The 14,622-nt window shown below is 42.1% G+C and overlaps 1 protein-coding gene across 6 annotated transcripts in view; it reads right to left on the reverse strand.

Moving 5' to 3' along the window:
* RELN (reelin) overlaps window positions 1-14,622 on the reverse strand; it is a 1,155,521-nt gene that overhangs the window by 601,802 nt on the left and 539,097 nt on the right. For all 6 annotated transcript variants that reach the window (XM_056573506.1, XM_056573505.1, XM_056573507.1 and 3 more), the window contains one exon: window positions 4,385-4,481. In XM_056573506.1, coding sequence (XP_056429481.1) covers window positions 4,385-4,481 — 97 coding nt within the window. The remainder of the gene's footprint in view (window positions 1-4,384; window positions 4,482-14,622) is intronic.

Consider the following 14,622-nt stretch of genomic DNA (forward strand, 5'->3'; position numbering starts at 1 on the left):
AATGCACGGCGAAACGGAAAAAAAAATCATTGTGCGACAAAATCGAAAAAAAAACGCCATTTTGTAACTTTTGGGGGCTTTCGTTTCTACGCAGTGCATATTTCGGTAAAAATTACACCTTATCATTATTCTGTAGGTCCATACGGTTAAAATGATACCCTACTTATATAGGTTTGATTTTGTCGCACTTCTGGAAAAAATCATAACTACATGCAGGAAAATTTATACGTTTAAAAATGTCATCTTCTGACCCCTATAACTTTTTTATTTTTCCATGTATGGGGCGGTATGAGGACTCATTTTTTGCGCCGTGATCTGAAGTTTTTATCGGTATGATTTTTGTTTTGATCGGACTTTTTGATCACTTTTTATTCATTTTTTAATGATATAAAAAGTGACCAAAATACGCTGTTTTGGACTTTGGAATTTTTTTGCGCGTACGCCATTGACCGTACGGCTTAATTAATGATATATTTTTATAGTTCGGACATTTACGCACGCGGCGATACCACATATGTTTATTTTTTATTTTTTTTACACTGTTTTATTTTTTTTATGGGAAAAGGGGGGTGATTCAAACTTTTATTAGGGAAGGGGTTAAATGACCTTTATTAACACTTTTTTTTTACATTTTTTTTGCAGTGTTATAGGTCCCATAGGGACCTATAACACTGCACACACTGATCTCTAATGCTGATCACTGGCGTGCATTAACACGCCTGTGATCAGCATTATCGGCGCTTGACTGCTCCTGCCTGGATCTCAGGCACGGAGCAGTCATTCGTCGATCGGACACCGGGGAGGCAGGTAAGAGCCCTCCCGGTGTCCGATCAGCTGTTCGGGACGCCGCGATTTCACTGCGGCGGTCCCGAACAGCCCGACTGAGCAGCCGGGTCACTTTCACTTTCACCGCCGCTTCTAAAGGGTTAATACCGCACATCGCCGCGATCGGCGATGTGTGGTATTAGCCGCGGGTCCCGGCCGTTGATTAGCGCCGGGACCCACGCGATATGATGCGGGATCGCGGCGCGATCCCGCTTCATATCGCGGGAGCCGGCGCAGGACGTAAATATACGTCCTGCGTCGTTAAGGGGTTAAGGACCAGGCCAATTATATTTCCATCACATCGCGTCGGTCCCGGCGCTCATCAACGGCCGGGACCCGCGGCTAATACCACACATCGCCAATCGCGGCAATGTGCGGTATTAACCCTTTAGAAGCGGCGGTCAAAGCTGACCGCCGCTTCTAATGCGAAAGTGAAAGTATCCCGGCTAATCAGTCGGGCTGTTCGGGACCGCCGCGGTGAAATCGTGACGTCTCGAACAGCTTGCAGGACACCGGGAGGGCCCTTACCTGCCTCCTTGGTGTCCGATCGACGAATGACTGCTCCGTGCCTGAGATCCAGGCAGGAGCAGTCAAGCCCCGATAACGCTGATCACAGGCGTGTTAATACACGCCAGTAATCAGCATAGGAGATCAGTGTGTGCAGTGTTATAGGTCCCTGTGGGACCTATAACACTGTAAAAAAAAAGTGTTAATAAAGGTCATTTAACCCCTTCCCTAATAAAAGTTTGAATCACCCCCGTTTTCCCATAAAAAAAAATAAAACAGTGTAAATAAAAATAAACTTATGTGGTATCGCCGCGTGCGGAAATGTCCGAACTATAAAAATATATTGTTAATTAAACCGCACAGTCAATGGCGTAGGCGCAAAAAAAATCCAAAGTCCAAAAAAGCGTATTTTGGTCACTTTTTATACCATTAAAAAATGAATAAAAAGTGATCAAAAGTTTGATCAAAACAAAAATCGTACCAATAAAAACTTCAGATCACAGTGCAAAAAATGAGCCCTCATACCGCCCTGTACGTGGAAAAATAAAAAAGTTATAGGGGTCAGAAGATGACAATTTTAAACTAAATAAGTAGGGTATCATTTTAACCGTATGGACCTACAGAATAATGATAAGGTGTCATTTTTACCGAAATATGCACTGCGTAGAAACGGAAGCCCCCTAATTTACAAAATGGCGTTTTTTCTTCGATTTTGTCGCACAATGATTTTTTTTTTCCGTTTCGTCGTGAATTTTTGGGTACAATGACTGATGTCACTGCAATGTAGAATTGGTGACGCAAAAATTAGCCATAATATGGATTTTTAGGTGGAAAATTGAAAGGGTTATGATTTTTAAAAAGGAGGTAAAAATGAAAGTGGAAAAACCCTGAGTCCTTAACCCCTTAACGACGCAGGACGTATATTTACTTCCTGCGCCGGCTCCCGCGATATGAAGCGGGATCGCGCCGCGATCCTGCATCATATCGCTTCGGTCCCGGCGCTCATCAACGGCCGGGACCCGCGGCTAATACCACACATCGACGATCGCGGCGATGTGCGGTATTAACCCTTTAGAAGCGACGGTCAAAGCTGACCGCCGCTTCTAAAGTGAAACTGAAAGTATCCCGGCTGCTCAGTCGGGCTGTTCGGGACCGCCGTGGTGAAATCGCGGCGTCCCGAACAGCTGATCGGACACCGGGAGGGCCCTTACCTGCCTCCTCGGTGTCCGATCGACGAATGACTGCTCCGTGCCTGAGATCCAGGCAGGAGCAGTCAAGCGCTGATAATGCTTTTTAATATACCATTAAAAAAATGAATAAAAAGTGATCAAAAAGTCCGATCAAAACAAAAATCATACCGATAAAAACTTCAGATGAAGGTGCAAAAAATGAGTCCTCATAGCGCCCCGTACGTGGAAAAATAAAAAAGTTATAGGGGTCAGAAGATTACATTTTTAAATGTATAAATTTTCCTGCATGTAGTTATGATTTTTTCCAGAAGTGCGACAAAATCAAACCTATATAAGTAGGGTATCATTTTAACCGTATGGACCTACAGAATAATGATAAGGTGTAATTTTTACCGAAATATGCACTGCGTAGAAACGGAAGCCCCCAAAAGTTACAAAATGGCGTTTTTTTTTCGATTTTGTCGCACAATGATTTTTTTTTTCCGTTTCGCCGTGCATTTTTGGGTAAAATGACTAATGTCACTGCAAAGTAGAATTGGCAGCGCAAAAAATAAGCCATAATATGGATTTTTAGGTGGAAAATTGAAAGGGTTATGATTTTTAAAAGGTAAGGAGGAAAAAACGAAAGTGCAAAAACGGAAAAACCCTGAGTCCTTAAGGGGTTAAGGGGTTAAAGGGGTACTCCTGTGGCAAACTTTTTTTTTTTTTAAATCAACTGGTGCAGGAAAGTTAAACAGATTTGTAAATCACTTCTATTAAAAAATCTTCATCCTTCCAGTACTTTTTTGGGGCTGTATACTAAAGAGAAATCCAAAAAAGAAATTCATTTCCTCTGATGTCATGACCTCTGCTGTCCATTTTAGGAACTCTCCAGAGCAGGAGAAAATCCCTATAGCAAACATATGCTGCTCTGGACAGTTCCTAAAATGGACAGCAGAGGTCAGCAGAGAGCACTGGGGGCATGACATCAGAGAAAATGCAGTTCTTTTTTGGATTTCTCTTTAGTATACAGACCCTAAAAAGTACTGGAAGGATTAAGATTTTTTAATAGAAGTGACTTACAAATCTGTTTAACTTTCTGGCACCAGTGGATTTAAAAAAAAAAAAAGTTTTCCACGGGAGTACCCAAACACAATAGTGAGTTTTTATTCTTCTTCCTAGCCTTAACATTCCCCAGATACTTTTTATGGGATAAAAGTAGACTAGACTGTTCACAGAATGTCAGTACCTTCACCTAATTCACGATAACTGCAAGAAGATATCTGGTCTGCATAGGCCAATAATGCTGCAGAAAAATTTTAACACCAATTGAAATTTATCTCAAAACAAACTGCTGCATTTCTGAAGGTTAAAGAAAGGCCAATGGACAACTAGATCTCTCCAATAAAGTGCGGTTGAGTGTATAGGGCACTATATTCTTATCATTCAAATATTGTTTTGCCAATCGAGCAAATACAACAACAACATTGGCAGTAGTGAAATGGGCAGATAATGCTGATGTTTTCTTCAAAGCAGTTTAAGGGTGCGTTCACAAGTGTGTATATTTGCTGCAGATCTGCAACAGATTTGCTTCTGCATATTTTGCTTGCCATTGACTTCAATGGGCAGCAAAATCTGTTGACGCAAATCTGCAGCAGATCTGCAGCAGAAAATACGCACGTGTGAACACACCCTTAAGGTACGTTCATACGTACATAATCCACTTGCAGATTTTCCCTGCTCTGCAATATTTTCTGTGGAAAATCAACAGTTGATTTACTGCAAACCCATCAAAGTCAAAAGTAAGCAACATAATTCCCTTGTGGAATCTTTGCTGCAAAAAAAAAAAAAAATTAATTAATAATAATGATAGCTATACCGACCTGATTCTTTCTAGTGTATTCCAGTTGGTAGCATTGCTCTTGGCATAGGAAACAACAATACCAGGATCAGAGTAGCTGAATCGGCATGAGCCTGACCCTGTAAGATAAAACCATATTTTTTTATATTTTATAATGTGACAAAGGGCATTCATCATTTCCTCAATAAAAACAAATGTCAAGTGACCCCATGCCCCCCACTCCCTTTTTTTATATGTTAAATTACAAAATCAATAATGAAAAAAGTCATAAGAGCTGTTGCCGAAAGTAACCAACAGATTTATCCATGCTTAAGATGCCAGAATTGATATAAAAGTTATAAATCACAGCTGAGCTGTGTAACATATTTTAAATTTCCCTGAGGAGTAACGGGAGTGATATACATTTTGTAAAGTTGTAGATGTTACATACATATGACCTAAATATTGTTGACAGTAAAATCAATACATTGAATTACTACATTTAACCCCTTAAGGACGCAGGACGTACTCAAACGGCCCCTTTTCCGAGTCCTTAAGGACTCAGGACGTTTGAGTACGTCCTGTCATATCCCGGCCCCCCGCCGCTAGCCGGAGGGGCGCCGGAGCCGGATGCCTGCTGAAATCGTTCAGCAGGCATCCCGGCATATCGCCTAGGGGGGTCATGATGACCCCCCATGTCGGCGATCGCAGCGTAACGCTCGCCAATTCAGACGAGCGATGCACTGCGATTCCGTTCCCCGCCGCTCGCCGGGCGGGGATCGGAGCCGGATGTCTGCTGATTTCTATCAGCAGACATCCCGGCAGTGTGCCGGAGGAGGTCCGGAGGACCTCCTATACCGTCGATCGCTGCAGGACGCCGGTAACTACTTACCGGCGTTCTGCAGCGGTTCCGGGTCATCAGGGTCACGTGTGACCCTGTGACCCGGATATAGATGGTGACTGGTGGTGTAGTATACACCACCAATCACCATCCATGCTGTACTGGGGGCTGGCATTGTGGCCACCCCCCTCAGTACAGTTGTGATTGGGTGGCCAAAGTGGCCACACCAATCACAATGTAATGGGAGGGGATCTGGTGGGCTAGGAGCATGTTGCTCCGTTCTGCCCGCCATTTCAGAGAGATCTGGTGTGCAGGACGGAGGACCGTGCTGCCCACCATCCCCTCAGTTAAAAAAAAGTGCCCCTTGCCCCCTTTCTGTGGCCCCTTGGCACAGAAATCCCCAGGGATAGCTTTAGATTAGGTAGGGACAGGTTAGGGTTAAAAAAAAAAAGTCATTTATTTATATATTTTCAGCGTACCTCAGTGGGTGTCCGTGGGTCCGTAGCACCTTTAGCTGCGTGACCCCGGCCCTGCTGGGTCGCTGCGGTCTGCCGCCAGCGTTTTTTGGGGGCGCAGATCTTTTTTTTTTTCTAAGCGTGTGTGCGGACCCTCTTAGTTATAAAAGAGCGGTCCGCCACCGTTTGTCAAAGCCCACCCGCCGCTGATCAGTCCTGTAGTACTGATCAGCGATTTTTTTTGTGGTGCCGGCGCTTTTTTCCGGGTTTTCTAGCGTGTTTTTGCACCCATAGGCGGTCCGTACCACCAGTAGCAAGCGTGTACTGTGTGGCCGTACCGTACCTGTGTGTGCGGCGTGCCTCACCGCTGTCAGTGATTTATCACTGATCAGCGTTTTTTTTTTGGTGGTAAAGGCACTTTTTTCGGTTACCGCGTTCTTTTTTTGCACCCATAGGCGTTCCGTGCCACCAGTAGCAGGTGTGTACTGTGTGGATGGACCATACCTGTGTGTGCAGCCTGTCCCACCGGTGATTTATCACTGATCAGCGTTTTTTTTTTGGGTTCAGGCGGGTGCATTTTTTCGGGGTTAAGCGGTTTTTTATTTTATTTTTCGTTTTTTTTGTGTGGGGATCTGTGTACAAGCCACCAGCCACTGTTCTGGGCTGAGTGGCCAGACCCCCCACTGACTTCTGCGCCCCCTGCCGCCACAAGCGCTAATCAGTGCGCACACCACTGATTAGATAAACGCTTTTTTTTGGTACAGGGCTTTTTTTGCGTTAGAAGTCCCCTTTTAAAAAAAAAAATTCAAAAAAAGGCCCCTTTTTTATATTTTTTTTCTTTCTGTTAGGGCGGGTTAGTTTAGTTTAGTTAGGTTAGGCTAGGGAGGGTTAGGGAGGTAATATCGCACCACACCACATGCAGCACATACACCAATAAAGTTTCTCCCCCCCGTATCCCCATTAGAGTAGGGAAATGGCCCGCAGAGTGTTCTCGGCGGAGGAGGCATATGACCTAATTGCCTCCGACACCGAGAGCGGCTCAGAGGACGATGAAGACCCCACCTTCCTTATTTCATTGTCCTCCTCATCATCTAGTTCAGATGATGAGCCACCAAGGCAGCGGAGACGCCGCCGTGCGGTGCCGCAAACCTCCTCTGCCCTTGACCCTGTGCCCCATGCTAGTATGAGTCCCCCTGGCGCTCATACTAGTGAAGCCCCCCTGCCAAGGTCACTGGTACCTCGTACCAGTGAACTTGACTGGGCTGAGCCAGCGGACCACGAGCCCGTGATTCCTGAGTTTGTTGGCGACTCAGGAATCAAAATTAACATTGTCGGGTTCACTGAAAAGGACTTTTTCGGTCATTTTTTCAGTGACGACTTTGTTAATTTGATGGTTACACAGACGAATCTGTACGCCCAACAGTTCGTCACCGCTAACCCGGGATCATTTTTAGCTAGACCCGGCGGCTGGACTCCAGTCGATGAAGCCGAAATGAGGACCTTTTGGGGCCTTGCGCTGCATATGGGTATAGTTAAAAAACCCAGTGTCAGGCAATATTGGAGTGGGGACGTCTTTTACCAGACACCCCTCTACAGTATGGCCATGACACGTCCCCGGTTCGAGGCCATTCGGAGATGTTTGCATTATGCTGATAATGCGGCATGTCCCCCCCCGAACTGATCCTGCCTATGACCGCCTGTATAAAATCAGGCCGGTCATCAATCACTTCGGGGCCAGATTTTGGGAGGCCTATGTCCCGGGGCGGGAGGTCTCTATTGATGAGTCGCTCATCAGCTTCAAGGGGAGACTCAGCTTCCGGCAATACATCCCGACCAAGCGAGCGCGGTATGGCGTGAAGATGTATAAACTTTGCGAGAGTACCTCCGGGTACACTTGCAAGTTTATAGTGAATGAGGGACGAGATTCCCGTTTTGAACCCCCAGAATGTCCCCCCACTCTGGGTGTTAGCGGGAAAATCGTTTGGGGCCTTTTGCACCCATTGCTAGATAAAGGTTACCGCCTTTACGTGGATAACTTTTATACTAGTATCCCTCTCTTCACATCCCTCACCGCCAGATCCACGGTCGCTTGTGGGACAGTCCGGAAGAATCAAAGAGGCCTTCCGCCCCATCCCCTACATGCTCCTATCCCCCGGGGTGAATCCCGTGCCTTTTCCCATGAGAACCTGTTGTTGGTCCGGTATAAGGACAAGGGGGATGTCCTTATGCTCACCACAATTCATGGGAATGGCAGCACCTCTGGAACTTTAGGTCCCCGGATCGTCCCGGGCCAACACTTTCCTGGTGTGATCCCCAACACTAGAAGGTCGGGACGAACCCAGAAGAAATGCAGAGTGTGTCACAGGAAGGGGAGACGGAGGGACACCACCATTCAGTGTGACACTTGCCCAGATAATCTGGGCCTCTGCATAGGCTGCTTCAGGGAGTATCACACTTCCATGGAGTACTAAATTTTCCATCCTTTGCCCTAATTTTCATTCCCCAGAATTCGGCTCCAATGTACCAGTCCAGGGTACATTGACTTCCAAATTTTATACCAAAATACCCTACCCCCCCCCCCGCCCAAAAAAAACAAACCTTTTCCCAATACCCCAATATATATTTTTTTTCTTCCCCCTAAAAAATGGGTCATGGGACACAGGGTCAACAGCATTGGAGGTTTGCAGTTGCCTCAAATGCGCAACACTCTCTCCACCTGAGCGGGTTGCGCATTTGAGGTAACAGAATAGGGACGGCCCCACACATCCCCTTCTCAGAATGATGATTCAGAGTATAGGGTTTGGGGCGGGCATCATTTTTACTTTTGGCTGTACTCTGGGTCATTATTCTGGGAAAATAATTGGCATATCAGTACTAAAATTGCAATTTTCTTCCCCCCAAAGTACACTTCATCCATTCCTGGAAAATAAATGAAGGGAACACCCGTCTGTTCCAAATCTCCACTTCACCCTATACACCTTCCCTAGGGGGTGTACTGTTTGTAGTATTCTCACATGTAGGTGTTCCTTTCTTGTATTTTCCTCTGAATGTATGTAACTGTTAGGTCCGTAACAAACATCCGCCTCAAATGCGAAGAGTTCTCGCTGAGTTCTGTCGTATTTCCAGGCGACAATTCGGAGTCACATGTTAGTTGTTACCAGAAAGATGAAGCAGAGTATAGGTTGAAAATTGCTAAAGCTACCCTTCATCCATTCCTGGAAAATAAATTTAGGAAACACCTGTGCGTTAGAAATGTCCTCTTTACCCCTATACCCATTCCTCAGGGTGGGTACTTTCTGTAATGGTGTCACATTTGGGTGTTTCATTTTTGTATTTTCCTCGGAATGTACGGTATGTAACCGTCAGCTACTGATATGCCATAGGCCACAAATACAAAGTGACCTCTATGACTTCTGAGCCTTGTTGTGCGCCCGTCCAGCACGTTACCCCATATGTGGATGTATTTTCATAGTCAGGGGAAAAAGCCCTCCAAAATTTGTAACCCAATTCCTCATATTACCCCATGTGAAAATGTTAAAAATTGGGTAACCCCAGCATTTTAGTTTAAAAACATCTTATTTTTCAATTTATGGCCCATTTTTCAAAAAACCTGTGAGGTGTTACTTTCCACTGTACCCCTTGTTACGTTCATTGAGGGGTGTAGTTTCTAAAATTTTGTCACATGTTTTTTTTTTTTCTGTTGGGGGCTTTATAAATGCACATGACCCCCGACTTCGATTTCAACAAAATTTCCCTCATTCTATTCTGAGCATTGTAGTGCGTCCACAGAGCAATTTACATCCACATATGGGGTATTTTTTTTTCTCAGACGAAGTTGTTCTACAAATTTTGGGGGCCTTTTGCCCTATTACCCAATGTGAAAATGAAATATTTGGGCTAACAGCACCAATATAGTGCAAAAAAATCAAATGTTTCACTTTTACGGCCCACTGTTCAAAAAACCTGTGAGGTGTAAGTACTCACTGTAACACTGTTACGTTCCCCAAGGGGTCTAGTTTGCAAAATGGTATGCCATGTGTTTTTTTTTTTTTTTTTGTTGTTGTCTTGGCACCATAGGGGCTTCCTAAATGCGGCATGCCCCCAGAGCAAAATTTGCTTCCAAAAAGCCAAATGTGGCTATTCCTCTTCTGAGACCTGTAGTGCACCAGCAGAGCACTTTTCACCCCCATATGGGATATTTTCTGAATTGGGAGAAATTGGGCTTCAAATTTTGCGGGGTATTTTCTGCATTAACCCTTTGTAAAAATGAGAAATTTTTGGGAAACCAAGCATTTTAGGTAATTTTTTTTTTTAACATATGCAAAAGTCGTGAAACCCCTGTGGGATATTAAGGTTCACTTTACCCCTTGTTACATTCCCCAAGGGGTCTAGTTTCCAAAATGGTATGCCATGTGGGTTTTTTTTTTTGCTGTCCTGGCACCATAGGGGCTTGCAAATGCAGCATGCCTCCAGAGCAAAATTTGCTCCCAAAAAGCCAAATGTGACTACTTCCCTTCTGAGACCTGTAGTGCGCCAGCAGAGCACTTTTCACCCCCATATGGGGTGTTTTCTGAATTGGGAGAAATTGAGCTTCAAATTTTGGGGGGTATTTTGTGCTTTGACCCTTTGTAAAAATGTAAAATTTTTGGGAAACCAAGCATTTTAGGTAATTTTTTTTTTTTTTTTTTACATTTGCAAAAGTCATGAAACACCTGTGGGGTATTAAGGCTCACTTAATTCTTTGTTACGTTCCTCAAGGGGTCTAGTTTCCAAAATGGTATGCCATGTGTTTTTTTTTTTGCTGTTTTGACACCCTAGGGGCTTCCTAAAGGTGACATGCCCCCCAAAAACGATTTCAGAAAAATGTTCTCTCCAAAATCCCCTTGTCGCTCCTTCTCTTCTGAGCCCTCTACTGCGCCCGCCGAACACTTTACATAGACATATGAGGTATGTGCTTACTCGAGAAAAATTGGGCTACAAATACAAGTAAAAATTTTCTCCTTTTACCACATGCAAAAATTCAAAAATTGGGTCTACAAGAACCAAGCGAGTGTAAAAAATGAAGATTTAGAATTTTGAATTTTCTCCTTCACTTTGCTGCTATTCCTGTGAAACACCTAAAGGGTTAAAACACTGACTGAATGTCATTTTGAATACTTTGGGGGGTGCAGTTTTTATAATGGGGTCATTTGTGGGGTATTTATAATATGAAGACCCTTCAAATCCTCTTCAAATCTGAACTGGTCCCTGAAAAATATCGAGTTTGAAAATTTTGTGAAAAATTTGAAAATTGCTGCTGAACTTTGAAGCCCTCTGATGTCTTCCAAAAGTAAAAATTCATACATTTTATGATGCAAATATAAAGTAGACATATTGTATATGTGAATCAAATTTTTTTTTATTTTGAATATCCATTTTCCTTACAAGCAGAGAGCTTCAAAGTTAGAAAAATGCAAAATTTTCAATTTTTTTCATCAAATTTTAGGATTTTTCACCAAGAAAGGATGCAAGTTACCATAAAATTTTACCACTAAGTTAGAATATGTCACGAAAAAACAGTCTCGGAATCAGAATGATAAGTAAAAGCATTCCAGAGTTATTAATGTTTAAAGTGACAGTGGTCAGAATTGCAAAAAACGGCTGAGTCCTTAAGGTGAAAAGGGCTCAGTCCTTAAGGGGTTAAATATGCATACATCACTAAAACCGTTAAAGGGGTATTCCAGGCAAAACCTTTTTTTTATATATATCAACTGGCTCCGGAGAGTTAAACAGATTTGTAAATTACTTCTATTAAAAAATCTTAATCCTTCCAATAGTTATTAGCTTCTGAAGTTTTCTGTCTAACTGCTCAATGATGATGTCGGGAGAATATCCCCATAGGAAGTGAACAGCTCCCGGGACGTGAGTCATCAGAGAGCAGTTAGACAGAAAACAGCTCAACTTCAGAAGCTAATAACTATTGGAAGGATTAAGATTTTTTAATAGAAGTAATTTACAAATCTGTTTAACTTTCCGGAGCCAGTTGATATATAAAAAAAAGTTTTGGCCTGGAATACCCCTTTAATAACTACACAATAAAAATGTAAAGACTTTAAATAATGTTAAATAATGAGTAACACAGATTGCATTATTCAGTGGTCTAATAGGAAAGTAATTTGCATAGATTGATCACATTATAGTTTAAATATGATGCCATTTATTAAGAGATAGCACTTAATGGTGGCTTGCAAAAATATAATAAAGATAAGTCCTTGATCACATTGTTACAGGGCAGATGTTTGCATAATTATGTTAACATTTTAGCATGCCTACTAATTTTTTCAAGGTCACAAAGGTACTATTATAAATACACAATAGTTTATAAAATGATAATGCAATGCTTTTTAAATGTACTTTGTTTAGGAAAGGCGTAGCTAGGGTTGGTGTCACCTGGTGCGGAAGAAAAAGGTGTCCCCCTTAAAGGGGTACTCCGGTGAAAATCTTTTTTCTTTTAAATCAACTGGTGGCAGAAATTTAAACATATTTGTAAATTACTTCTAATAAAAAATCTTAATCCTTCCAGTACTTATTGGCTGCTGAATGCTACAGAGGAAATTCCTTTCTTTTTGGAACACTGATGACATCACGAGCACAGTGCTCTCTGCTGACATCTCTGTCCATTTTAGCAACCATGCATAGCAGATGCATAGCAGATGTATGCTAAGGGTAGCATGGTGGCTCAGTGGTTAGCACTGCTGCCTTGCAGTGCTGGGGACATGGGTTCAAATCCCACTAAGGACAACAATAAATAAAGTGTTATTATTATAATAACGTCAGCAGAGAGAACTGTGCTCGTGTTGTCATCAGAGAGCATTCCAAAGAGATAAGTATTTCCTCTGTAGTATTCAGCAGCTAATAAGTACAGGAAGGATTAAGATTTTTTAATAGAAGTAATTTACAAATATGTTTAAATTTCTGCCACCAGTTGATTTAAAAGAAAAAAGGTTTTCACCGGAGCACCCCTTTAATTTCTTCCCCATATAAACTGGCAGGCCAGCAAGATGTCTGATCAAGCTGTTGTAGCGTTGAAGGTTCACACTGTTTTCCAACACACGTTGCGTAGTATACTGCATAACTTGCGTACAAACCTGAATATTGTGGATTTAAATGCTGCCGCGGCTTCCTCTTAGCTTTCTGCTTGCCTCCAGGAGTTTGACTGTACACACACACAGTTTAACCCCTTAAGGATGCAGCGTTTTAAAAAAAAATTTCCTCCTCACCTTCTAATAGCCTTAACACTTTCAGTTTTCCGCCTACAGACCGATATGAAAGCTTGTTTTTTGCACCACCAATATTAATTTGACATCAATCATTTTAACACAAAATGTATGGTAAAAGCAAAAAAAAATTTGTAGGGCAAAGTTAAAAAAATAAATTAATAAACACTGCAGAATTTGCAAACTTTAGGGGGTTTGGTTTTATTTGTCAGTAAAAATTATGGCTCAGATCAAACTGTGTTTTACTACTTAAAAAAATTATAACTTTTTGTAGGAAAGTTAGTATGCATACATGTACGTCATGGGTTGGGTGGGCGGACTTGACGGGGGCTCGCAGGTTACGTCAGTGTCATGACTGGGAGATGTCCGCTATCAGCAACTAACATCTGTCGGTAAGGATGGACATCGCTTTGATGTCCGTCATTTAACTGGTTAAATACTGTGATCTATACAGATCACAGCATTTGAACATTAAATGCTGCTATTCCCTGGTGTCTAGTGGTCCATTAGCAGCCGCAGATGTAATTGCAGGGGGGGCTATGGGTTGCTAGGGAAGCCCAAGGCCTTACCGTCTCCTCGGCATCTTCCCTAGCTCTGTGATTGCTTAAGTCACCCTTTGGCAGCCCTTAGCAATCGAGCACAGGTTTCATGGATTAATGTAATGCAATAGCAGTACATTGATCTATATAAGTCATCTGATGATGGCTTATGATAGGCCCCTAGGGGGGCCAAAAAGTGTATAAAAAGTAAAAAAAGGTTTTTAAAAATATAAAAAATCACTCCCCTAATAAAAATGAAAATCCCCCTCATTCCAATTTTTAAATAAAACACTGTACAAACAAGAAAAAATACACATATTTGATATCGCCACGTGCGTAAATTATTATGTTTATGATCCTGCACGGTGAACGGCGTAAATGCAAAAAAAGTTGATGATTTTTTGGTTACATTACATTATGATCATAAAGCCAAAACTACATACATTTTTTTTTTAACTATAAAACGAAAAAAAAAATATTCAAGTTTGGTATCATTGGAATCGTACTGACCCATAAAATAAAGATGGCATGTCAGATGATTTACTGTATTTTAAACACCGAAAAAAAATTTGCCCTACAAAATTGTTCAATTAAATATTTTTTTTCATTTTTGCCCTACATATAATTTTTTTCTGGCTTTGTAATACATTGTATGATAACAAAAAAAAAAAAAAAAAAGGATCAGTGGAAAGTACAACGCGCCATGCAGAAAATAAGTCCTAATACAACTTTGTCAGTCCAAAAATAAAAAAGTTATGGGTCTTAGGTAAAGAGGAAACATAATGTGAGGCATTAAAAAAAAATTAGCTGGGTCATGAAGGGGTTAATGTTGTTCACCATGCATTACCTGTTTTACATGAATACCAGGTATCAGAAAGTGCATATTTCATTCAGGAAAAGCTGGGGGAGATACTGGAAATCCAGAAATAGTTAAATCCTTGGTTGGATTTATCTTGCTAGGGAAATTGGGGGAGATTTATCAAACCTGTCCAGAGTAAAGGTTGCTGAGTTGCCCATAGAAACCAATCAGATCGCTTCATACATTTTTCACAGGACATTTCAAAAATGAAAGAAGCATTCTGATTGGTTGCTATGGGCAACTCAGCAGCTTTTCCTCTAGATAGGTTTTGATAAATCTCCCCCATTGGCTCTATCAATAGAAGATTCCCAGCAGCCACGGAAGCCTAGGT

The sequence above is a fragment of the Hyla sarda genome, chromosome 4 (genome assembly GCF_029499605.1).
Source record: "Hyla sarda isolate aHylSar1 chromosome 4, aHylSar1.hap1, whole genome shotgun sequence".
Taxonomy (NCBI): Eukaryota; Metazoa; Chordata; class Amphibia; order Anura; family Hylidae; genus Hyla; species Hyla sarda.